This window comes from Meriones unguiculatus, chromosome 3 (genome assembly GCF_030254825.1).
Source record: "Meriones unguiculatus strain TT.TT164.6M chromosome 3, Bangor_MerUng_6.1, whole genome shotgun sequence".
NCBI classification, from domain to species: Eukaryota; Metazoa; Chordata; class Mammalia; order Rodentia; family Muridae; genus Meriones; species Meriones unguiculatus.
In genome coordinates this window covers 3,799,606-3,822,909 of record NC_083351.1, presented here as the reverse complement: position 1 = coordinate 3,822,909, position 23,304 = coordinate 3,799,606, and the positions used below count along the sequence as shown (strand labels likewise).

Here is a 23,304-nt window from a genome sequence, read left to right as displayed (position 1 = left end):
TCTTATGTTCCTGTGCTCTTATGGGTCTGAGTATTGGGTAGGAGTTGAGCTGGGTATGATGGTGCATGGCTTTAATCCCAGCACTCAGGAGGCAGAGGCAGGCAGATCTCTGAGTTCAAGGCTAGCCTGGTCTACAGAATTCCAGCATAGCCAGGGCTACACAGAAAAACCTGGTCTTGAAAAAAAAGAAAAAAAAAGAAAAGAGTAACCAGACCTGGTAGGATGGCTAGCCTGTCGTTAGTGGGTGTTCTTTATGTGGAAAGTGGGACACCAGCTCATGAGGCCAAAGCCTGAGCTCCTTTCCTAGGTCTGTCTTTTGCAGGTCACTGTGTGGCTTAGGTCACCCTTACCTTACAGCATAATCTCACTTGAGCCTGATTTTCTTATCTGTAAATGGGAGATAGAAGAGTGTCTATCTTAGGGTAACTGTGACCTAGTACCTTTGTCCCATTTCCTGCTTGTATAAACATGGGCTTACAAAAGGAATCCTTTAAGAACCAGGTCTTTGGGCACCCAGCCCACTGGATAATTGTCATCTTCTATCCTGTGATCCATTGCAAATAGTCAGCTTTCAAGCAATGTGCAGGTGTGTGTGTGTAAGTGTCTTGAAGCAAGATGGCCTAGCAAGCCCACATATAAGCTTGGAACCTACCTTATGTGTGTGTGTATGTATGTATGCTGTGTGTGCATGTTCATGGGTACATATATGCATGTGTATGTGGAAGCAAGACATCCATATTTGGTGTCTTTCCCAATTACTCTCCATTTTATTTACTTCTTATACTTATTTATTTATGACATCTATCTTTCTTTTAGTGTTTTTTTTTTTTTTTTTTTTTTTGAGACAGGGTTTCTCTGTGTAACCCTGGCTGTCCTGGAACTTGCTCTGTAGACCAGGCTGGCCTCGAATTCATAGAGATCTACCTGCCTCTACCTCCCTAGTGTTGGGATTAAAGGCATGTGCCACCACTGCCTGACAATGGTTTTTATATTATTTATTATTTTAGATTTTATATTATGTCATTTTATATTGTGCATGCACATGAGTGTGTGTGTGTGTGTGTGTGTGTGTGCTGTAGCATACATGTAGAGGTCAGAGGACAGCTTGTGGGAGTAGGTTCTAGGGACTGAACTCAGGTGTCAGGCTTGGCAGTAAATGCCTTCACCTACTTAGTCATCTCATCAGCCCTGGTTTTTACTTTTTTTTTTTATAAAGTTTTTTTTTAAAAAATATTTATTTATTTTACATATAAGTGTGCTCTATCTGTAGATCATTTGCATGCCAGCAGGGGGCATCAGATTCCAGTATAGATGGTTGTGAGCCACCATGTGGATGCTGGGAATTGAACTCAGGACCTCTGGAAGACCAGACAGTGCTCTTAACCTCTGAGCCATCTCTCCAGCCCCCTGGTTTTTACTTTTTAATAGATTTATTTTGTGTGTGTGTGTGTGTGTGTGTGTGTGTGTGTCTATGAGAGAGAGAGAGAACCCCATGTAGATGCTGGAGTAAAACTCTGAAAAGCCACAAGCTCCTTTAATTGCTGACCCTTCCCTTTAGCACCTGTTTTCTTTTTATTTATTCATTTTCCCCCCTTTTTTTGGTGGCAGTTTCACTTTTTAGCCCAGGCTACTTGCCCTCACGAGTAACTAAGTGCTGGGCTTTCTTGCCTTTGGTACCTGTTTGGGGGTGAATGTATGCCATCTGTAGTGACTCCCTTTGCTTGTCCTGCTCTCGGATACTGGCCTGCCAGGCGTTTTTCCTGGGAGCAGTGTGCTTTGTTCCATGAGGACTGTGGACACCTGTAGTGCTGCCTGCATCTGCAGGACTCCAGCCAACATTAGTTCAGTGAATTTTCTCCCCATTCAGCGTGGTCTTTGGCTTGGACGTGGAATTAACAAGAACACAGAGTCTGTTCTGGAACATTCCATAAAATGCCATGCTGTCTACCTGGGAGGACGTGTAGACCCTGGTGAGGGTGTACTCTCTGCAGCCTTGTGAGCCCTGAAGGAGGGTGCCCGAGTCTGCCGTTGCCCTGTTAAGTAGCCTGGTGTCACTGTGAACTTTGCCCTGCAACTAGCCAGCTCCCTGGTATCATTCAGGCTGGAAGGTGGCCTCTTAGTTATTTAAAATTTATTTACTAATTTTTATGAGTATGGCTGTTTTATACATATGTCTGTATACCATGTATGTGCCTGGTGCCAGAAGAAGGCATTGGATCCCTTGGGACTGGAGTTATGGACAGTTGTGAATTACCATATAGGTGCTGAGAACCAAACTCAGGTCTTTAGAAAAGCAGCCAGTGCTCTTAACCAATGAGCCATCTCTCCAGCTCAGATGAATTTTCCTGAAGGACCCCCATGCCCCATGAGGGTTGGCCCTGTCCAAGTGTGGTCTCGTTGGTGCTGCTTTTCACTCTTGGAGGCTTCCTGGGAAGCCTGGGTACCACCTACCTGTACCTGAGCAGCTGCAGGGAGGTTGAACACCGTTGCAGACTTCAGTGCCTGCAAGTCACATTTCAGTAGAGAGTCGACAGAATATAGATTTTAAAGTGTTGATGGGTAATTCCTTGAAATCTGGGCACAGGAGTCTTTAATTCCATAGATATAGCCGTTCCTTTGATTGAGGATGAGGCAGGAGGATTGAGTTCAGCCTGGGGTACATTGTAAGTTCCAGGTTCATTTGGACAATAGGGAGATTGTCTCTGAGAGAGAGGGGGGGAGATCTCTTAGTGATTAACAGTGCCTGCTGTGGCTGGCTGTGGTGGTGTGCACATGTAATCCAGAACTCAGGAGGCAGAGGCAGCGGATCTCTGAGGCCAGCCTGGTCTACAGAACTAGTTTAAGGACAGCCAGGGCTATACAGAGAAACTCTGTCTTGGGAAAAAAGAAAGAAAGAAAAAAAAAGTACTTTTCCACAGGACTGTTTGATCCTAGCACCCATATCAGCCAGCCCACACCATCTATAGTTCTCCCTTGGGAAGAACCAATGCCTTTGGCCTCCTCAGACACCTCCACTCACACCCATATACCCTCCCCCCACATATACACATAATGAAAAATAATAAGACAAAGTTGAAAAACAATTCTAGTGTTAGGTGACAAACACCTGTCCAGTGTGTGGCAGAGGCAGAGGCCAATTAGGCTGTATGATGAGACCTTCTCTTCTAAAGTCTGATAAGTAATGAAATTACGTGCTAGAGAGAGGCCAGTGGGATGGCTCAGCCAATGAAGGTGCTTCCCTGCTAAACTTGATTGACCTGACTTTGGACCTTGGCATTCACATGGTGGAAGACGAGAACCAGCTCTTGTAAATTGTCCCCTCACTTCCACATGTGATACAGGCAGTGCTAAGCCTTGTTCTTTATCAATAAAGATGTGGGGGGGGGGGAAGAATTGCTGCTTTCTCCACCACAGTGCTCCGCCCTGACCCAGGTCAAGGCCAGGGTCTCACATGTATGCTAGTAAGCACTGCTACTGACTCACAGCTGCTTGTCATTCATTTATGTGTTTTTTCACACACAAAAGATTTACTATTTATTTATTCAGGTTTTTCGAGACAGGGTTTCTCTGTGTAGCCTTGGCTGTCCTGGAACTTGCTCTGTAGACCAGGCTGGCCTCGAACTGACAGAGATCTGCCTGTGCTCTTTCTTAATCCATGGTGTGCTCCACCACCCCCAGCAAAAACATTTAATTTTATTCTGTTTTTGCCTGCATGTATACCTGTGGAGGCCAGAAGAGGGTGTCAGATCCTCTGGGACAGGAGTATGGATGATGCCATGTTCTAGTAATTGAATCCAGGTCCCCTTAGAGAACAAGTACTCTTAACCACTGAGCCATCTCTCCAGCTCTCTCAGTTGTTATTATATTGTCATTTGCTGCTAAAAATATTGTTTTAAATATTTCAAATATTTATTTGTCTTTGTGTAGGGGATCAAGCTCAGGGTACTTGGCAGCTGAGTGCTTTCCCACCAAGCCACAGTCCGAGCTTAAGGTTTGCTTTTGTAAAAAGACTTGTTGGCATACAGATACAATAAAAAAGGCACATGGTCTACAAAACTATCCTATAGAAAACACGTCCATTTTCAGTGTGCCTCTCACTCAAGTTGGCTTTCTTTTATTTGAAGGCAGAGTCTCAGGTAGGCCAGGCTAGTTTCAGAGATGCCATGTGGTAGAGGATGGTCTTGAACTGCTGATCTTCCTGCTTCCACCTCTCAAATCCTGTGCAGGTGTGCACAGTTCATTGTTCTGATAGATGTGCCTGTGCAGTGGCATCTGACTGAGACACAGACTATCTCCATCACATCTAATGGTGATGGCAGTTATTTCCTTCCTCAGCAACTGGCACATGGCAAGCAGACCAGTGGCTTTCTCTCACCTTGGTGTGTTCTCTGGTTGCCTGGGGAGGGCATCAGACTTAGCATTTGTTAGTGCCTGTGCACCTGGCAAGGGTGGGCACTGAGCTTTCCTGCCCATCCCAGCTGGCTTATCTCTTTAGTCAGTGAACATCCCGGATTTTAGCAGGTGTGAGTGCAGTTTGCAAATGCAGATTTTACAGGCCTTTGATGTAATCTAGGGCATGGAAGCAGTTGCTTGCTGTTCAATGAGAGTTGAGGGGTTTTTATTCTATATTCTAGGTGTATTTCTTTCTTTATTTGTGTGCTTACTAATTAAAAAATGGAAAGCCAGGCCTGGTGGCGATGGCTCTATTCCCAGCCCCTGGAAGACAGTGGGAGTCTGGACATCTGTGAGTTTGAGGCCAACCTGGCTTACATAGTGAGTTCAAGGTGAGCCAGGGTGACATAAGACCATGTCTTCAGACTAAAACAAAACTGTGTGAGACTTCACTGTGTTGTCCAGGCTCCTGAAAGTCTGGGTTCGAGTGGGCCTCTTGCCTTTGCTTCTTAAGTTCTGTAATAAATGGGAGGACAAGAGTCGCCGTGGTGTTGCTGTGCTGGTTTGTGGTGGGTTTCACAGGGGTGTGTTTCGGAGAAGACGCCATGCTATGCTGTGTGGGACTTGCTGCAACATAACCCAGCCTGGAGAGTGCTGGGAGCAGAGAGGAACCAGAGGTGGTGGGAGGCAGCTGAATTGCTGTGGTGTTTAGGAGCTACAGGGTGGGACAGGGCACTCATCCAAGCCTTTGTTTCTTTCCACAAGAGAGTAGAAAACACCAGGTCTGGAGCTTCCCCATTCAGAATGTGAAGGCGGAGTTCAGCGCTGTGTTTTTCCTTTGTGGCCCTGCCCCACTGCAGCCCTTTTTCATCCTCCGGAGCTTACTTTCACTGCCTTTACGCTGAGCCAGGATCTCTGTCCTACTTGGCAGCCCAGCTGTGCTGAGTGAGGATCTTTTGGTTCAGGTGGGACCTGTGCCTTACCTTGGCATAAGTCAAGCAGGGTGGAGCTTGGCTTGACACTCCAGGAGATGGATGGGGGTCTTAGAGGGTTATCTGTCAGTCCTGTAGATGGCGGTGCCTTTGTCCCTGCTCCTCCTCCTCTCCCTTAGAGAGGTAAGGCTGAGTGACTTCATACCTCCTCATGAGCTTGCGTGGGAACAGACCCAGAAGCTTGCCTATTCTAGGGTCATTTGCCTCCTCACCAGTGGTGGAAAGAGGAATCCAGCTGGATTCCTTCGAGGAGGACCCTCCCCTGAGCTGGATGCTGGCTGGTGGACACAGCAGCTAAGCCTGCCAGAGTGGGTTTGTCCCACTCCACAGGATGAAGCTGCTTGCCAGGACTCTGCGCCTCTGGGAGGTGGGGAGGCAGGTAGCCTCCTGGAGCCCAGTGGCTGGCCAGCAGTTTTTGGGGCTCAGGGAAAGAGGCCAGGCTTCCATAAGGGCTGTCAGAACCAGAGCAGATGACCAAAAGCCTGCAAGCTGCATCATCACCACGGGAAGGTAGGATGACTGGGGATATTCTGTTCCCTCAGGGACTCTTCCCCTTCAGCCCGCCCCAGGGTCTCAGGCTACAGAACACGGAGGGTGTGCTGAATCCTTAGGATGGTCAGTGGGGCTGGGATCGGGTGAGCTGCCGCCTCCTGTCATGGTCGTCAGTTGAGATGACCATGGGATGCTGTTTGGGGACGGGTGGTGGCTCGAGGCTGTAGGAGGCTAGGCCCTTCGTAGTCATGAATTCCCTTGGGTGTGGCTAGAGATGACTACATCCTATGAGCCAGCAGCTGTGCCAGCCCAGGCACTCTTCCAAGCTTCTGTTCCAGGAGGCTGAGACACAGTCAGCTTCTACGCAGGCCCCTCTTGGTCCTGGGTGATGGGCTTTTATTTCCCCTAGCTTTGCACAAACTGTTGGGATGTAATTCACATGCAAACATTCTATCCATTGGTGTTCACAACCTGGTGGCTTCAGGACTTTCACTGAGCTGTAGTCACCATTAATTGCCTCAGTATTGCAAGTGATGATAGGGTCTTTGTTTCCCCAGCTCTTCAAACCTGTGGAATCTTGGGAGTAACAGGAATGTCTGCATGCTAATGAGGTGACTGAGGGTAGTGCTCTTGAAAGACTGCAGGCAGGATTGGAGGGTTTGAATTTCTGGCTCTAACCCGCTACTTGCTGCTCAGCTGGTGTCTTGAGTTAATCACCTATGATCAATGACTTGACCAATCATGAAATCCCCTTAAAAGCTCTTGACCCTGAGGTTGGCATTGGCTCATTGGTGGCACTACATCCGGGTTGTGTCCTTCACTTTGGGCTGGAGAGATGGCTCAGAGGTTAAGAGCACTGGCTCTTCCAAAGGTCCTGAGTTCAATTCCTGGCAACCACCTGGTGGCTCACAACCATCTATAATGAGGTCTGGTGCCCTCTACCGGCATGCAGACCCACATGCAGGCAGAAATCTGGATAAATAATAAATAATAATCTTAAAAAAACTTTTTTTTTTTTTCCTTTTGAGATAGCTCTTTACTGTATAACCCAAGCTGCCTTCAAAGGCTGTCTTTTGCACTTGCCTCCAAAGGTCCAGGCTCACAGCCAGATCACCTGATGTTTGTTAAGGGGAAATAGCTCACAGAGGTGTAGAATCAGAATCACCAGGCAGTTCCAGGATGCCTTGGAGGGATGCAGGGTGATTTCCATACAGCCTGGCTGCATTGTATCTCCCAGTGTGTAGGTGGGTTTGGGCTCAATGTCTCCATGCCCTGGCTAGCACTTGCTAGTTAGTAGGTGTGAGGTATTGCGCCATTGTGTTTTGACTGGAGTTCCCTTGAGGACTCTGAGGCTGAATATCTTTTTGTGTGCTTGTTGACTCTGTGTGTGTTTGAGTTGTCTAGTCATGGCACTTGCCTAGTTCCTTCTTCTTTGTTCATGACAGGGCTTCTCTCTGTCTTCTGGGCTGTCCTGAAATTATTACTGTTATCATTTTGCCTCTGGAGTACTGGGATTAAAGGAGTACTGGGATTAAAGGTGTGAGCCACCACACTCAGCTTATTCTTTTTAAAGATTTATTTTTTAACTTATGTATATATATGGGTATGTAGGTTATGTAGGTTATGTAGGTTCAGAGGCCAGCAAAGGGTATTTGGTCTTTGGGAGATGAAGCTCCAGGAGGTTGTGAGCTGCTGTGTGGGCTCTGGAGACTGAACTTGGGTCCTCCAGCTAGAGCAGCAGTCCTTTCTAATCAATGAGCCAGCGCTTTACCACTCTCCGCCCCCACTGTAAGAAAAGAGCTCACAGTATAGCCCAGGCTATCCCAGAATTTGCTATGCAGACCAGGCTGGCTTTGAAATCACAGATCTCTCTCTGCTCTGCCTCTCAAAGTGCTGGGATCAAAGGCATGTGCCAGCACTCAGCTGTTTTTTGAGATAGGGTCTAATATGGCAGTCTAGCCTGTGTGGTTCAGTGCTGTTTAATTACATTCCTAGCATGTGTCTGGAAGGAAACGCTAGTCCATCAAACTAGTCCATCAGTCTTCCCCAGTCACTGGCAGCCCACCTTCTGTGGTAGAGGAGGTGGGGTGCTCTGAATCTGACTGCCCTGCAGCTCCAGGGGAGTTGTGCAGTGCCTTGTCATGGAGTGTCCATTGGCACAGGGCCTTGCTCATTTATGTGGTTGCAGGTCAGAATTCCTGTGTGTGTGTGTTTGTGTATTTGTGTGTGACACACAGTCTCATGTAGCCCAGCCTACCTTGAACTTCTTTTGTTCCATTTTATTTTTTCTGTGTTTGGGTGTTTTGTCTGCAAGTGCATTTGCATTTGAGCACCATGGGTGTGCATGGCCCTTGGAGGCTGGAAGAGGGTGTTGAGTCTCTTGGAACTGGAGTTACTGACTGTTGTGAGCTTCCATGTGGCTGCTGGGAATGGAAAGTGGGTCCTCTGGAATCCGCTTTGGGTAGATCCCATTTGGGGCGTAGTGCCTTTACCTGCTCAGCTGCCACACTGGCCCTTGGCCTGAACAGCTGCTCTTCCTGTCTGCGCTCCCAGCTTGGGATTACAGGCCTTCACCCCCGTGCCTGGTTACGCAGTGCTGGGAATCAACCCAGGACCACCTGCTTCGTGGGCAAGGGTCACCTTTGGAGAGGCAGTGGGACCTGGGAGATGGAACCAGTAAATGAGGAGACTAAAGTCTCATGCAATGGCCATGAGCCTCAGACAGTTCACACTCTGAGTGTTAAGCCAGGTCTCATGAGTGAAGTGTTCCTGAGCCATACAGTCACAAAGACAAGCTGAACTTGGCAAAACCATGTTTTTCCGTAGAGCCGTATAAAGGACAGTTTAAACACCTCAGTGAATAACAACATCAAGCAATAACGAGCAATTTTAAGTAGCTGCTACCCACTACACCTGGGAGGGCCAGGAAAACATCCCAAGAACAGTGCTGTGGTCTGAAGAAACTGAGGGATTCTGGGATCACTCCTAGAGCACTGGCCTTGGCTGCTGGGCCCCTTTGCGGTTGCCATTTCCTCCTTGCCTCTTGTTGAGGCGCCTGTTTGTGGGTGTCAGTCTCTGTCCACAGTGTGATTGCACTCTGGGCTGGGAAGGATGAGGCGGAACTAGAATGAAGAAGGAACGATGCCCAGTGGGGCACGCAGGCGGGGCAGAGGTCTTGACTGAATGCCTGGAGAGAGAAAGCCCTTTTCTAAGAAGCTCTTCAAGTATTGTAGCCTCTAGGTCAGAGCTCTCCCAGAGAAACAGCAGCTCTTTGTTGTTTGTTTGATTTTCAAGACAGGGTTTCTCTGTGTAGCCCTGGCTGTCCTGGACTTGCTTTGTAGACCAGACTGGCCTCGAACTCACAGAGATCCGCCTGCCTCTGCCTCCCTGAGTGCTGGGATCACAGGCATGTGCCACCGTGCCTGGCAAAACAGCAGTTCTTAGATGATATTTGGTGAAAGTTTATTGGGGTGAACAGGGACTATATGAACCTTGGGGGAGTGGGAAGGGATTTCCAGGGCAGGCTCATATCATCGGTTGGGGCTGGGGTACTGGTGATGCTTTATTTTCATGGAGAGGAATTCCAGGTGCCAGGCTACATGATCACCCTGAGAATTTCAGAGGTAGGGGTTGAGACTGTGCATAAGGGCATGCTGGCACAGAACAGGGAGGGAGTGATCCTTACTCCTGCCAATCTCAAGATGGAGGGTTCTGGGGTTTATACAGTCTCCATCTTGCTCTAGCTCTCTGCTGGCTTCTTGGTTGCATAGCCCCATACCACCCGCCTCTCTATGTTTCCCTTAACACTTGGGGTGATACTGGGATGACCGAATTCTAGGGATTGTTCTGGGGTTGAACTCCAGCCTGCTGCTTTGCCCATGGGCCGTCCCCACTTGTCCCCATGGCTTGTAGAGGCGTATGTATGTATGTATATGTGTGTGTACGCACATACACATATAGACACACACACGGACACACAAACACATACATTTATTTCCCCAAGCTCCCTGGGACAGGATCTCCCTAGGTAGCCCTGGCTTGCCTGAAATTTGCTCTGTAGAGCAGTCTGGCTTTGCTCACCCTGTCCCTGCCTCCAGACTGCTAGGATTGCAGGTGTGTAGCATGTGTCCAGTTCTCACGGGAGCCTTGCGCCATTGTGGTGTCTGTTAGTACAAGGCTTCAGTGTTCTCAGTGACGTTCTTTCTGGAGCTCATGGACCCAGAGGGCTTGGAACGCTCTGCTTCCAGCCCAGGCTCCAAGCCTCAGTCCTTGTGACATAATTACACTTACTGAAGTTGGTTGAGTTCTGAGGCGTGCACCCAGGGCCAGCATCTCGATCTAAAACCAAAGGATTTAGGATTTAGGACATAGGATTCTGTGAAGGGTCAGTGGGAGTGGAGTTGGCACTTGTTTAAATTGGTTTAGTGACTATAATTTGTATAGTTGCATTTAGTGTATTTAGTGTATTTGCTCAACTTTGACTTCTGTATATACATGCTTGCGAGGCCAGGCTATAGTCAAGATAAGGAACATGCTGTCACTGTTGGGAACTTCTTCCTGTTTCATTCCTCCCTGCCTATAGTGGTTTTGAATAGAAACAGTCCCACAGGCTCATTTAGGCCATTAGGGAGTGGCGCTACTTGAGAGTGTAAAAGATGGAGCCTTGTTGGAGTAGGTGTGGCCTTTTAGAAGAAATGTGTGGGCTTTGGGGGTTCAGAAGCCCAACAAGGCCCAGTGGCTCATCCCTCTCTTCCTGCTGCCTGTGGATCCTGATGTAGAACTCTCAACTTCTCCAGCACCTTGTCTGCCTGCGTGCTGCCACACCATGATGGTGGTAGCCCAAACCCCTGAACCTGTAAGCCAGCCTCAATTAAATGCTTTCTTTTTAGAAGAGTCGTTGTGGTCAGGCCAGGTGCGGGTGGATGTGGTGGCGCACACCTTTAGCCCCAGCACTCAGGAGGCAGAGGCAGGTGGGTCTCTTTGAGTTTGAGGCCAGCCTGGTCTACAGATTGAGTTTTAGGACAGTTCCAGGACAGTCAGGTATACACAGAGAAAGCACTGAAAAGAGTTTCAGTGGTCAGAGCATCTCTTCACAGCAGTAGAACATTGATTGGCTAAGACATCACCCTCTTGCCTTCCCACTCTCAGGCATGTACTGGCTGGCTTTCTGTGTTGTGGTTTTCATTTTCCTAGAATTTCATGAAAATGGAAGCACATGTTGAGTTTGGCGATACATCCCTGACTCCGTGTGGCTTTGTATCTGTCCCCCTTGCTGGCTGGACAGCACTGCGCTGTGATGTACTGTCAACTGGTGGATGTATGGATTCTTACAGGTTCTGGCTGTTGTACAGAAAACTGCTCGAATACTTGTCCACAAGCCTCGTTGGTGCCTGTGGGTGATCACAGGGACAGGCACAGGGCAGGTGGATGTAGGCTGTGTGTGTTTAGCAGTGGTCCTCGTTAGTAAGACACATGCTCCCAGGATTATATGTGATGTGCTCCTTATACAGTCGCTTAGGGATGGCTCCTTCTGCTCCCCATAGTCTGCTGGTCCTAAGCTTATTTCTGCACATGCTTAGAACAAATGAATACATTCAGATATCTCTTCAGAGAAGTGCAGTGCCTGGTACCCTCCGATGCCAGCTCCAGCACTGTTTCCCATGGTGGCCTACTTGTTCTGTTAGCTTCAGTCTCATCTCTGTCTTCAGGTCACACTGCTGAGGTTTTCACTTCTTTATGAAAATGTCCCAAGTGGGAATTAATGGAAATGAGACAGTGATGATAGGAGATTCCCGCTCAAGTGTTGAGGGATACCCTCTATGGAAGGCTGTGAGAAGGTGCAGAGAGGTGAGCTCAGGCTGCAGTTCCATTTTTCCAAGCCTTCGCTTTCCTCACTGTTTTCCTTAGCCCTTCAAGCAGTAGCTGGAATTTTCCGGGTATGTTTGCCCGGTTCTCATGAGTCCGTGGCCTCCTGCCACCACCTTGTGCTCAGCTTTGAGAGTCTGATAATAGCTGTGGTGTTCACAAGGTGATTTCTCATCAGCTAACATTTGTTTTGGAACTCAGATTCAGGACTTAGCCCATTGTCTCCGTGGAGTGGGGAAGTGTTGGGGAAACTGGTCATGCGTACAGGGGCTGGTGACTACGCTAAAAGCAATGGCAGCTTCCTTGCTGTTTCAGCTTTTTTTGTGGGAGTTGCTCTTTACATTTCTTTCTTGCTAAGAAAGAGTCTCTTGAAGCTTGAGGACACAGTTTCAGGGATTATCTGCCCACTGCTGGGAGAGGGTGGAGCAGAAGGGTCATGCCGCTTCAGCCAGGAGACCTGCAGCACAGGCTCTGAGATCATTTTATTTATTTCTAGTTAGAGTACAGAGTAGTAGGTTTCATTATTAATTTTTCTTCTCCTTTTTGGTTTATTTTATTATTTATGTGTGAATATGTTACCTACATGTATGTCTCCGTACCATGTACACGCCTGGTACCTGTGGAAGTCAGAGGAGGGTGTCAGATCCCCAGGGACTGGAGTTACAAATAGTTGGAAGATACCATGTGGGTGCTACAAATTGACCCTGGGTCCTCTGAAAGAGCAGCAAGTGCCTTAACCCCTGAGCCAACTCTCTAACCTGTTATTATGATGTTTTATTTTATTTATTGAAAATTTTTTACTTATTGTGCATTTATGTTTTCCCTGAATGTGTGAGTGTGTTGGATTCCCTGGGACTGGAGAGTGGAGTTACAGACAGTTGTGAGCTGCCATGTGGGTGCTGGGAGTTGAACCCAGGTTCTCTAGAAAAGCAGACAGTGCTGTTAACTGCCGAGCCATCTCCTCATGACATTTTAATAAACATGTATAGTTGTATTTTGTTCATATTTGCATATCCATCCTCTTCTGTGCCTCCTTCCTCCCTTCTGCTGCTCCCTCCCTTCCCACAGATAGTTTTCCTTTTGTTTTCATGTTGTGTGTACACACACATGTAGACATACACATACACATACACTCACAAACATATTTACTTATACACATATACACACACACTTATGCACACACTTACACACACACACACACACACACACACACACACACACACTCTTTGAGATATCTTTATGGAGTTGGATTAAGTTGCTGCCCTGCTCAGCTAGCTCCCTCTGCATAGGGGATGAGCTGTGGAGGGAAGGAATATGGCCTCCCTCTAGGGGAGGCGGGCATGGCATGCGCTGAAGGTACTGAGGCATCTATCCCTCTATAAGCTGGGCGTATTGCTTTTTTGCGTTTCAGAGCTTGGTTGGCTCCAATTCCCACTTCTCTAGGACTTGGTGACTCTGGGTTTTGGTGCTTGGTGAAGGCTCCTTTACTCTTTGGGAAGAAAAGAAGAATGGGTTTCCATGCTGTGGAAAGCTGCAGAAGGCAGTGGTCTATATTCCCTGAGAATTTCTAAACACAAAGTGAGGTGTGGTTTGGCCTGCTCGGAGGGCCCCAGCTGGTTCTCCTTTGTCTGTTAGTGTAGAATCAGCAACAGCAGTTTGCTTTGTCTGTCTGTCTTTCCTTTTTTTCTTTTCTTTTCGAGACAGGGCCCCTCTCCATAGCCCTGGCTGGCCTGGAACTTGCTATGTAGACCAGGCTGGCCTTGAACTCACAGAGATCTGCCTGCCTCTGTCTCCTGAGTGCTACAATAAAAGCCATAGTCCACCACTAGGCAGCTGTGTGTTTTTTGCTAAGTCTTGGGAGTGCCTTTCTGGGCCTCTGTCTATGTCTATATGGTTCCCATATCTGTTTTGCTGTTTAGGACAACTTTTTTGAGATAAACCTTGCAAATCACAAAATTTGCAGGCTACACATGCTCAAACATTGCACAACCTGCATTCCATGGTACTTTCATCATCACTGCAAATGTAGCTGTCTCCTTGCAGCTATCCTCATGGCCCTCACCAGGCCCTGGCAGCCATCGTGTATTAACATCTGGCTTCTTTTCCTCTGTTTTTCTTTATTGTTTTGATGATAGAACCAGGGCCTTGTGCGTGCAGGGTCAGTGCTTAGTACTGAGTCACACAGCTGTTTGCCCCTCTGTGAAAGACTCACAGTGTAGCCATTAGCCTTGGAGTCATAGTCTTTCTGCCTCAGTTCTCTGAGTGCACAGGCTGGACCACCACAGCCAGCTTCCTCTGACACCTTTGTGTGTTCGTCCATGTGTCTGTAGATCCTTCAGTCCTTTTTGTAAAAATTAATTTGCTTATTGATTATCATTGGTGCACATGTATGGTACATGCATATGTGTGTACATGTATATGCAGGTGTATGTGCCTGTGCTTGTGTGTGGAGCCCAGGGTCCCTGGTAGGGGTTTCCTTCCATCATCCTCCATTGTCATTTTGCTGTTGTTGTGTTTTATTGGGCAGGGTTTTCCGCCAAACCAGAACTTCCTGATTTGGCTAGCTTGGCTTGCTCTGCAAGTGCCCCAGTTTCTCTGGCCGCACTTCCCAGCTCTGGGATTACGACACCACTGAGCCTGGGCTTTTATGTGGATTCTGAGAACCCAAACTCAGGTTGTCTCTTGATTTCCTGACAGTCCTCTTTATGGTCAAGTGGCATTCTGTTTATGGACTTTCCCAGGAGTGATGGGCATGAGGCTGCTCCACCTGGTACTGCTCCCAGACACCTGGTTTTGTCACATCGTGACTTCTGGTTCACCTAGCGAATTGACGCACCGCTCTGTTTACATTTGCCATTTTCCACTCATGTGGCAGATGCCTGGGTCCAGTTATCGTCTGTCGTAGCTCAGCCACCATTACTGTGGAGGACTAATACGTGCCTTACCTCTTAGGATGGGCAGAATACCTGATGTAGTTGGCACCTGGGCATCAGGAAAGCCAGGGTTGCTTAGGGAGGGAGCAATGCCTACCCGGAGAGAGGGGGCAAGTCCAAAGGGTAAAGCATCAGGTGCCAGGGCTGGTCCTCAAACTGCCTTTGGCTGCAGCTTCTGGAGGGAGCTTGGGCTCACGGGAAAAACATGCTCGCACTGCAGCGAGTCTTGTCTCTCCAAGTCCACAGAAAGGGAGCCACCAAGGCCTGCTTCAGGAAGAAGATCAAACAGTAAGTTAGCTGGGAGGAGCTGGGGGTTCCCCGAGTGGTAGAAGTGTGTTGAGAGCTGCTTTGGTACTTGGGTGGTTGGAGCTGTGGTGTCTAACCATGGGGTCCTGGGATGCATTGGTGTCTTTTCCTCTGGCTTGAAGGTAAGAAATGGATTGGACCCAGAGTGGCTCTGGGGCCTCGGGGTATCTGGTGCTTGTAGACACAGTAGCTAGTCATAGGTCTTGTGGAAACGATGCTTCCTGCTCTTGGTCCAGGAGAGGGTAGAGGAAGTGGGGTAGTGCCCATCCTTGCATGCCCACCAGGTACCAGAAGATTTTTGACTACCAAGAAGACCTATCTTGACTGGCATATAAGGCATGGGGCTAGGTGGGGGAGACCTGCTTGGTGCTGTCTTATAGTGTGACTCACTCAGATAGACACATGCCTGGATGGGCTACAGAGTTAGGTCTGGGGCATCACAAGCCTGTCCATCTGTGGGAAAAGCACCACTGGGCAACTAGGACTCAGGTTCTGTATCTGAGGGAGGGCCCCTGGCAGACTGTGTAGACGGGACAGCTCTGAAGGCTCTGGTCCCTGGCTTCCCTTCTGGGGAGATGGTTGGTATAGTTGGGGGAAAGGTCATTAGAGTCCTCTGTCTCTAACTTCCAGGCATGCATCAGCCCTAGGCTGTCAGATCTGAGGACAGCCTGCCACTTCCCACTCATACCAGGCAGGGCCAGGGAGTCCAGGGACCCCAGGACTGCACACCCTCTCCCTGGGTTGGTTCTTGTTGTAATCTGCCCTCCTTCAGGAACATGGCTTGTAGTGGCGGCACCTGTAATAATTCACTTCCCTGCTTTTTCTCTGGTAGCGGCCGAATTAGAAAGTTCAGGGCTGGTGTCTATCAGAAGTGGAAGTGGGAAATCAGGGTCCTTTGATAAGGGGTTGTCTACCAGAGCTGAAGTGGCTTCTGTCCTTTGCCTGCTGGGCTCTCTGGCCTAACTGTCCTCTGTGACAGTGGGCTGAAGGTCCAGGGCCAAGTCAAGATGCTCATTCTGGAAGGACACTGAAACAGGTGGAATCGCCCATTGGTCTTGCCTGCATGGGCCTGCTGGCTGTGTAACTGGAGTTTCCATTTCAGTTGTTGGTTGCAGATTTAAGGGAAAGCAGTGCTGCTGAGGGTGATTTGGGGAAGTCATGGTGAGATCTGGTCCCCTCCCTAGGGACCAGCCATTGCCCTTGTCCCTGGCCACTGTGGCTGTTTGACTTCTTTTCTGACACCAGTGGAGGGATAGTGGGAGAGGTGAGAAGTGCTGGCCATGGTGCCGGCCACTGGGGGCCCCTCAGGGGGAGCTCTAGAGTGTCCATGCCTGAGGTTTAGTGGGTAGATATTTTGAGTCCCAGACAGTTACCATGATATGATCGCTGTAGGTAAGAAGGGCTAGACATCTCTCCCCTTCCAGCTGTCCCTTTGGTTTGAGTGGGATGCTGACTGATGTCAGGCAGCGTCTCTCTACTTGTTCATCCTTCCTCTTCTGTAACTGTTTATGTGATCTAGATGGCTGGCAACAGGTCCATGTTGGCCAAGCAAGGCTGGGGAAGGCCAGAGCCTCCAGAAGTCATCCTGAGCGTTGCTCAGTGGTGATTTCTCTGTGTCCTACTCTCCTGGTGTGGTTACCAGAAAGGACCCATAGAGTTGGTTCTGTTGCAATGATCTGTTAAACAAAGTGTAAAAACAAAGTTTCCATGACAACTGGTTTTGGTTGCTACAGCCTCTTCCTGTTTAGATTAAGCAATTCAGGAAGCCAGGCAGAGTGATCCCCTAAAGCCTGGTCTGGTTAATGGTTTGCTGAGATGGTCATAGGTCAGGCAGGAAAGATAAATGATTCTGGCTGCTGTCTTTGTCTTTTTTCCTTCCTTCCTTCTTTCCTTCCTTCCTTCCTTCCTTCCTTCCTTCCTTCCTTCCTTCCTTCCTTCCTTCCTTCCTTCCTTCTTTCCTTCCTCTTTTCTTCTTCAAGCTTGTTTGGAGATTGTAGCAGGAGAGTACAGTGCTCATATACCTTCGATGAAGACAGGCCCCTCTCCTCCCAGGCAAGGTCATCCTTTCCTCTAAGACCACGGATGCACAGCTTTGGGATGGATGCAAGTGAAGTAGTCGGGGAGGAAAGGAACACCTACCTAGCCAGCCACATGGCCCCTCACATCCTGTTTTTGTTTTTGAGAAACTGTCTCACTAAAAAGCTTGCTATGTTGGAACTTGCTGTGTAGGTCAGGCTGGTCTTGAACCCATAAAGATTTGCCTGCTTCTGCCTCCTGAAAGCTGGAAATAAAGGTGTCCTCTACCATAAGGGCTCTGTGACTCCTGAGTCCCAGTCTGGGGACTCCTAGTTGTGTAGCTTCCTAGCTGAGCAGGTACTGTTCATCACAGCTCTATCTAGTGGACAGATTGTGTATTTGGGGGACACTTGGATATGGCTCCTGTGTGTGGCAGCACCTCATGTGGCCAGGGAGGCCATCGGGAAAGCCTGGTCCTATGGTTACTTACCTGGACATTAGGCAGTACCCAGAGCTGAACAGGAAATCCAGTCCAGTGGCCTGGCTCTGGAGCCTCTGGGAATGTGCTGGGTGTCTAGTCAGAGCCTCACTCCTGCTCCCTTTCTTTCCCATGCCCACTGGAGCAGAAACCCATATTCCTGGTCGATCGCTGGTCGATCGCTGGTCGCTGCTTTTTCCTCTGCCACACTGTTGTTGGCGTTTGTGGGTGGCAGCCCATGGCCCACACGTGGAGCCTTTTGGTCATTTCCCTACCCCAAGCGTGTGTGTGGTTGGAAATTTGGGAGGGGCTTGTTGGCTCCTCTCCCCTTCTGCTCTGGAGCCTAGAATACCCCTAGAACTTTTTCTTGTAGCAGACCTTTGTCCTATCTCTGCCCCTGTGGGTATGTAGTGTTGCTTCTGGCTGCGGCCACATGGGAGCTCAAACATCCTCGCCTTGCTCCCTGGGCACCTGCTGAGGCCTCTAGTTGAGGTCTTTTTCTGAAATGAGAATCGGGACACTTCTGGCCTGTCTGTGTGCTGTTCTGGGAGCTGGCTGCTGGAGCTAGTGGGGCTCAGCCCCACCTACACCACTCAGCAGGTGCAAGGTGTCTGTCTTCGGTGCTGCAGGAACCTTGAGGGGACTTTGTGCTACTCAGACCTGACTGTGTTTGAGGCTATCCCTGCTTTGGTCCTTTCCGCTTCCACTGTGACGTGGAGGGAGCCGGGCACACCCCTCCCCTAGTTGCTATGGCTTCCACGCAGCAGTGTTTTAATTTTAGTGTTGACATTTTCAAGGCAGATTTAGAGATGCTGGCCGCAGTCTCAGTGGCCTGCGGGTGGAGGAGAAAGAGGTCATCATCCCTCCCAAGCTGCTGCCAAGACTGGTGGAGGGGCCAGGTGGGCCTGGGGACCCTACCATTCTGAGCAGCTCTCTTGTGCCATATGCTGCTACCTCAGTGATGAAGGAAAGGTATATGGATAGGACGGATATGGGAGTGTGTAACACTGCTGTGAGGAGTGACTTAAAGCAGCAGAAATGACGCAAATCCAAGGTCAGAGGGGCCACGGGAGGAATTTTCCTGCCTCTTAGTTTGTAGTGGCTTCTGGGGACCTCTGGTGTTTCCTGGGTGTACACTCGGTACACTACCGTCTACTCGGCACTGTAGTCCCTGACTTTCTGCAGTGGCTTTTCTCTGAGCCTTCGGACTTCCCTGTTCCTGTGAGGACCTGAGAGCCCACCTTGGACATGAGACATAAAAGGCTCATGTATTGGGCAGAGTGCAGGGAATCTTAGGAAAGAAGTGGGAAATAGTAAGATCTGGAGAGGACAGGAACCCCACAAGGAGAGCAACAGAACCAAAAAATTTGAACACAGGGGTCTTTCCTGAGACTCATACTCCAACCAAGTACCATGCATGGAGATAACCTAGAACCCGCTCAGATGTAGCCCATGGCAGTTCAGTGTCCAAGTGGGTTCCATAGTAATGGGAACAGGGACTGCTTCTGACATGAACTGATTGGCCTGCTCTTTGATCACCTCCCCCTGAGGGGGGAGCAGCCTTACTAGGCCACAGAAGAATACAACGCAGCCACTCCTGATCAGATCTAACAGACTAGGATCAGAAGGAAGAAAAAGAAACCCTCCCCTACCGGTGGACTTGGGGAGGGGCATGTGTGGAGAAGGGGGAGGAAGGGAGGGATTGGGAAGGGAGGAGGGAGGGAACTAGAGGGGGGATACAAAATAAATAAAGTGTAATTAAAAATAAAATAAAATTAAAATTAAAAAAAAAAAAGCTCATGTATTGAAAGCTGGGTCTCTGATGCAAGAGCTGGGGCCTTTGGGGAGTGACTGGGTCCGGAGGGCTCTGCCCTCATCAATGAGTTATTCACTGATAGATTTAGAATGGGAACAGAATACTGTGGAGAGGGTGCTGGCTGGAGAAGCAGGTCGCTGGCTCTGTGTGGCCTTGAAGGGTCTGTCTTGCCCTTGCCTGCCTGTCTCCTCTCTGCTTTCCAGACCACAGTGAAGTGATGTCTTACTCAGTGTCCTTGTGACCACAGTGTTTGGAGAGAGAAGACTGGTTCTTGCTCCCAGTTTGTTTCAGTCCCTGGTGGCTGGGAGGGCAGAGCAAATCGTTATTAGTGGTAATTAGGGAGCAGGCAAAGGAGGCTGTTCATATCCTGGTGGCCCAGGAAGCAGAGAGTGAGGTGGGGACCAGCCCAGAGCTCTCAGAACCTCCCAAACTAGTGCTCCCAGATGGGGGGGCCTATTGAGGCTATTTCCCCTCTCCCCCCACTGTAGCAGTGAGTAGCCCCTGCTGTCCTCCACCCCAGGCTCAAAGCAGCGGCTGCAGTTACCCCTGGACTCCAACCTCTAGAACCATAGGCCTCAGATATGTCTATCCTGCTTTTAAATTGGTTCAGGTGTTTGTCACAGAGTCTGGCCACAAGCAGTGTGGGTTAATTAACTGAACACCTTGTGACAGATCTAATTGCAAATAGTCGCTTTCCTAGTTATCAGCGGTGGGGCTTGGGCACAGAAATAAACTAGAGTCAGCTCAGGCTATGGGTAGGGCTCTCTGCTTTGGAACGATCCCAAAGAATGGGCAGGACAGGTGTGACAGGAGAGGTGTGGCCGGAGTGCCAGCAGTGAGGTTGTGGATAACCTCACTTATCCGTTTAACCTATTCTGATGCCTGCCTTTTTTGTTTGTTTGTTTTGTTTTTGAACAGCATTCTCCTGCCTCATATCTGCCCCCTGACTCCATGGGGCTGTGTACAGGGAAGGTGGGCTGCACCCTGAGAATACAAATGGAGGGTACTCCATCAGTAGCTGGGATTGGGCCAGTCCATGACTGAGGAGGAAATGGCCAACGCTGCCCAGGGGATACTATTTGTAGACTGTTAGAGGGATGTGATTGAAAACTGAAACCAAGTCCTGGTGCAGTCCGCCTTTCCCTTCTCCAGGGGCAACACTCTAATTGGTCCTTCAGCAGTGGTGCCGCCAGCTCCGCCTGTCTCCATTGTTACTGTTCTTTCTTTGTGAGACAAAGTCTTGTTCTGTTGCCCAGGCTAGCCTTGAGCTAATGCTAATCCTCCTGCCTCTGCTTCCTGTGTGCTGGGATTACAGCCGCTATGTCTGCCTTTGTGCCCATCGTTCTTTTTTTTTTTTTAAAGTTGCTGTGGAGCTGGAGAGATGATGTAGCAGTTAGCAGCGCTTGCTACTCTTCCGGAGGATCTGAGTTCAATTCTCAACACCTACACAATGACTCACAACCACCTATAACATCAGCTCTAGGGGATCTCGCACCCAGTTTTGGCCTTCAAAGATACATGAATGCATGTGGCATACACTCATATAGACCCATAAGTAAAAGCCCTTAAATCATTATTGCTTGTGTACATGAATATGTGTACAAAAAGCTTTATATCTGCTGTATATGTGGGGTCATTTGTAGGAAAACTTGCTATGGTCTGACTCCCTCCCCTCCTGACCAGCTGTCACTGCCTCCTTCAGCCAGGGGTGGGCATCACCCCTTTCCTGAGTCTCCCCTTGGGAGCAGTGCTGGCTGGCTTGATCTTGTGCAGGTCTAGGCAAACACAGCTGCTGTCCAGGAGACATTGCTTCATCCCAGTCCTGCTCAGCCTCTGGCTCTGACAGTCTTCCGTCTTCCATGATGCTTCCTGAGCCTTTAGGGGAGGGAGGTAAGCTTTCCCAGTTCTGGCTGAGCATTGCGGACAGTAATCTTTTGTACTTTGACTAGTTGGGAGTTTCTTAGTGGAGATTCTGGAAGCCCAGTGGTACTGCCTTCACTGTCTGGGACTGCCTCATGCATGTTTTGTGCGCTGTTAAACCTCACGTTACTGCTGCTGTGTGCAGTTACTCTGCTGGCTTCTCACCTTGGTAGCAGGCAGGTTTGTTTGCTATATACCATTTTACTTGGTGAAGGAGTGGCTTTGGAGGTGGGTGGGGTCAAGAGTGTTTGTCTTTTGCTTCTGGCTCTTTCTTGAAGGTCCAACCAAACTGACTAAGTGTCCAAGAAAAGAGAAGTACTGGTTAGCATGTGCTGGGTGCAGCTGAGTTCTGGTTAGGATGTGCTGGGTGCCAGCTCTCAGTTACCTTTCTGGGCAGCAGTGTCCTGCTTACTTCCTGGCTCTTTATCTCCCTGAAGTCAGCTGAGGCTTCACTGCTGTGACATCCGTCCATTTTATAGGTGAGGGACTGATTAAACCAGTTAATAACTAAGTGGCAGCTGGTTATCCAGGTTATCCAGTTGCTCCGAGCTGGGGCCAGGCCTGATCTCATGACTTATTCAACCTGCCAGCTGCTGTAAGATGGCTTCACAGATTCTAGGCCTGAGCGTGCTGGTGTGGGACATCACTTGGCATGTGCCCATTACCTTTCGCCCAAGATGGTACGAGTGACAGAGATGTATGGGCTGTTGCCTGTGCTGCCAGGCACTTATGATGACACCAAACCGTCTCATTGAGCCCTGAGGCTTTGTGCAGCTCTGAGTGCCTTGCTGCCCACAGAAGTGGGACATCTCTCTTCTGGAAGAATTAGTTAGTATTTCCACTCTCCCTGACACTGACAGCTCCCAGCTCTTACCCTTGGGTCCTGAGGATCTGCCACTACACAGGCAAGAGCCAGCAGACCTGTGTTCCCTTAGTGAGGAGGTCTTGAAGCTGTGACCACCTAATTTTCAGGACACCTGCAACTACCCTATTCACTGGGCCTCCTGGACAAGTTGTAGTGCAGGATTTGTTTCTGGGGGCTCAGTATGTCTCCTGTGCTCGCTCAGCTCAGCTGGAGACCTGGCCCATGGTGAGCCTGGCATGTGCTGTCTGAGAGACCCAAGCACTGCTCCACCTCCTTGCCTAGTGGTCTTGGGAAAAACCATTGGTCAGTCCTTTCAGGCCAGGCTACACCTCTCACTAAGGCACCTGTGGCCCCAAGAAGGGAAGGTGTCCTCTGCCTGCCTTATGTCTCCTGTAAAGGGGCCTATGAAGTAAGCCCTTTTGTGCCTGACATATTAGCCTTGATGGACACACTATATTGAGAGAGAGTCAAGATTCGTGGAAAATCTTGTGTTTCCTGTGGGAGCCAAGCAGCCCTCTGGTGCACTTGCTTCTCTGGCTAGGGGGTTACTGTCCCAGCAGTGCTTTCTCGAGGCTCATCTCACCTCTCTCACCTGCTGTAGGATCATGCGTCCAGATGATGCCAACGTGGCTGGCAATGTTCATGGAGGGACCATTCTGAAGATGATTGAGGAGGCAGGGGTCATCATCAGCACCCGGCACTGTAATAGCCAGAATGGGGTAAGTCCCTGGGCCTTGTTCTCATGTACTTGGATTATACATAAGGTTCTGGATTCCATGGGGCCACAACAGTGTGGGCTCAGGAAAGTAGTTCACACGGAGCCCAGATCTGGAGTGTCCCTACCTTGTTCACTACTCTGGCTCTTCTGGAGGCTCTGACAATCAGCCCTGCTTGGGAGTCCCTTGCAGTAAGGCTGGACTTTGGCCTCAGTGTGGGGGGTGGGAAAGGAGCAGAAACTAAGCTGGGCAGCTGAAGGGTCCTTTCACTACCTTCCATGCTGAATCTCTCAGGAGCTGTGGCCGCCTGCACAGGGCCTGTCTTGACCTACCAGCTCCTTGGTTCTGATCAGAAGTACTCTGTGCCTGTGTGGATTGGCTGTCATGACGTTTAAGAGCTGAAATGTGGATGTCAGACTACCTGAGTCCCATTTCTGTCCCTGACTGGACTCTGGAGGCTGTGGGCAAGTGCCTTGTCTTCCTGTGCCTTGGCTGAGGTGTAAGTGAGCATGA

At 49.3% G+C, this 23,304-nt stretch overlaps 1 protein-coding gene across 4 annotated transcripts in view; it reads left to right on the top strand.

Annotated features, from left to right (window-relative positions):
* The window catches only part of Acot7 (acyl-CoA thioesterase 7), a 93,224-nt gene that overhangs the window by 7,161 nt on the left and 62,759 nt on the right, over positions 1–23,304 (top strand). For 2 of the 4 annotated variants that reach the window (XM_060378976.1, XM_021644250.2), the window contains exon 2: positions 22,677–22,794. In XM_060378976.1, the coding sequence (XP_060234959.1) occupies positions 22,681–22,794 (114 nt within the window). In that variant the 5' untranslated portion in view covers positions 22,677–22,680. Of the gene's footprint in view, positions 1–5,696; positions 5,895–14,835; positions 14,963–22,676; positions 22,795–23,304 lie in introns of those variants that run through there. The other 2 variants (XM_021644251.2, XM_021644248.2) reach the window with 2 other exon arrangements.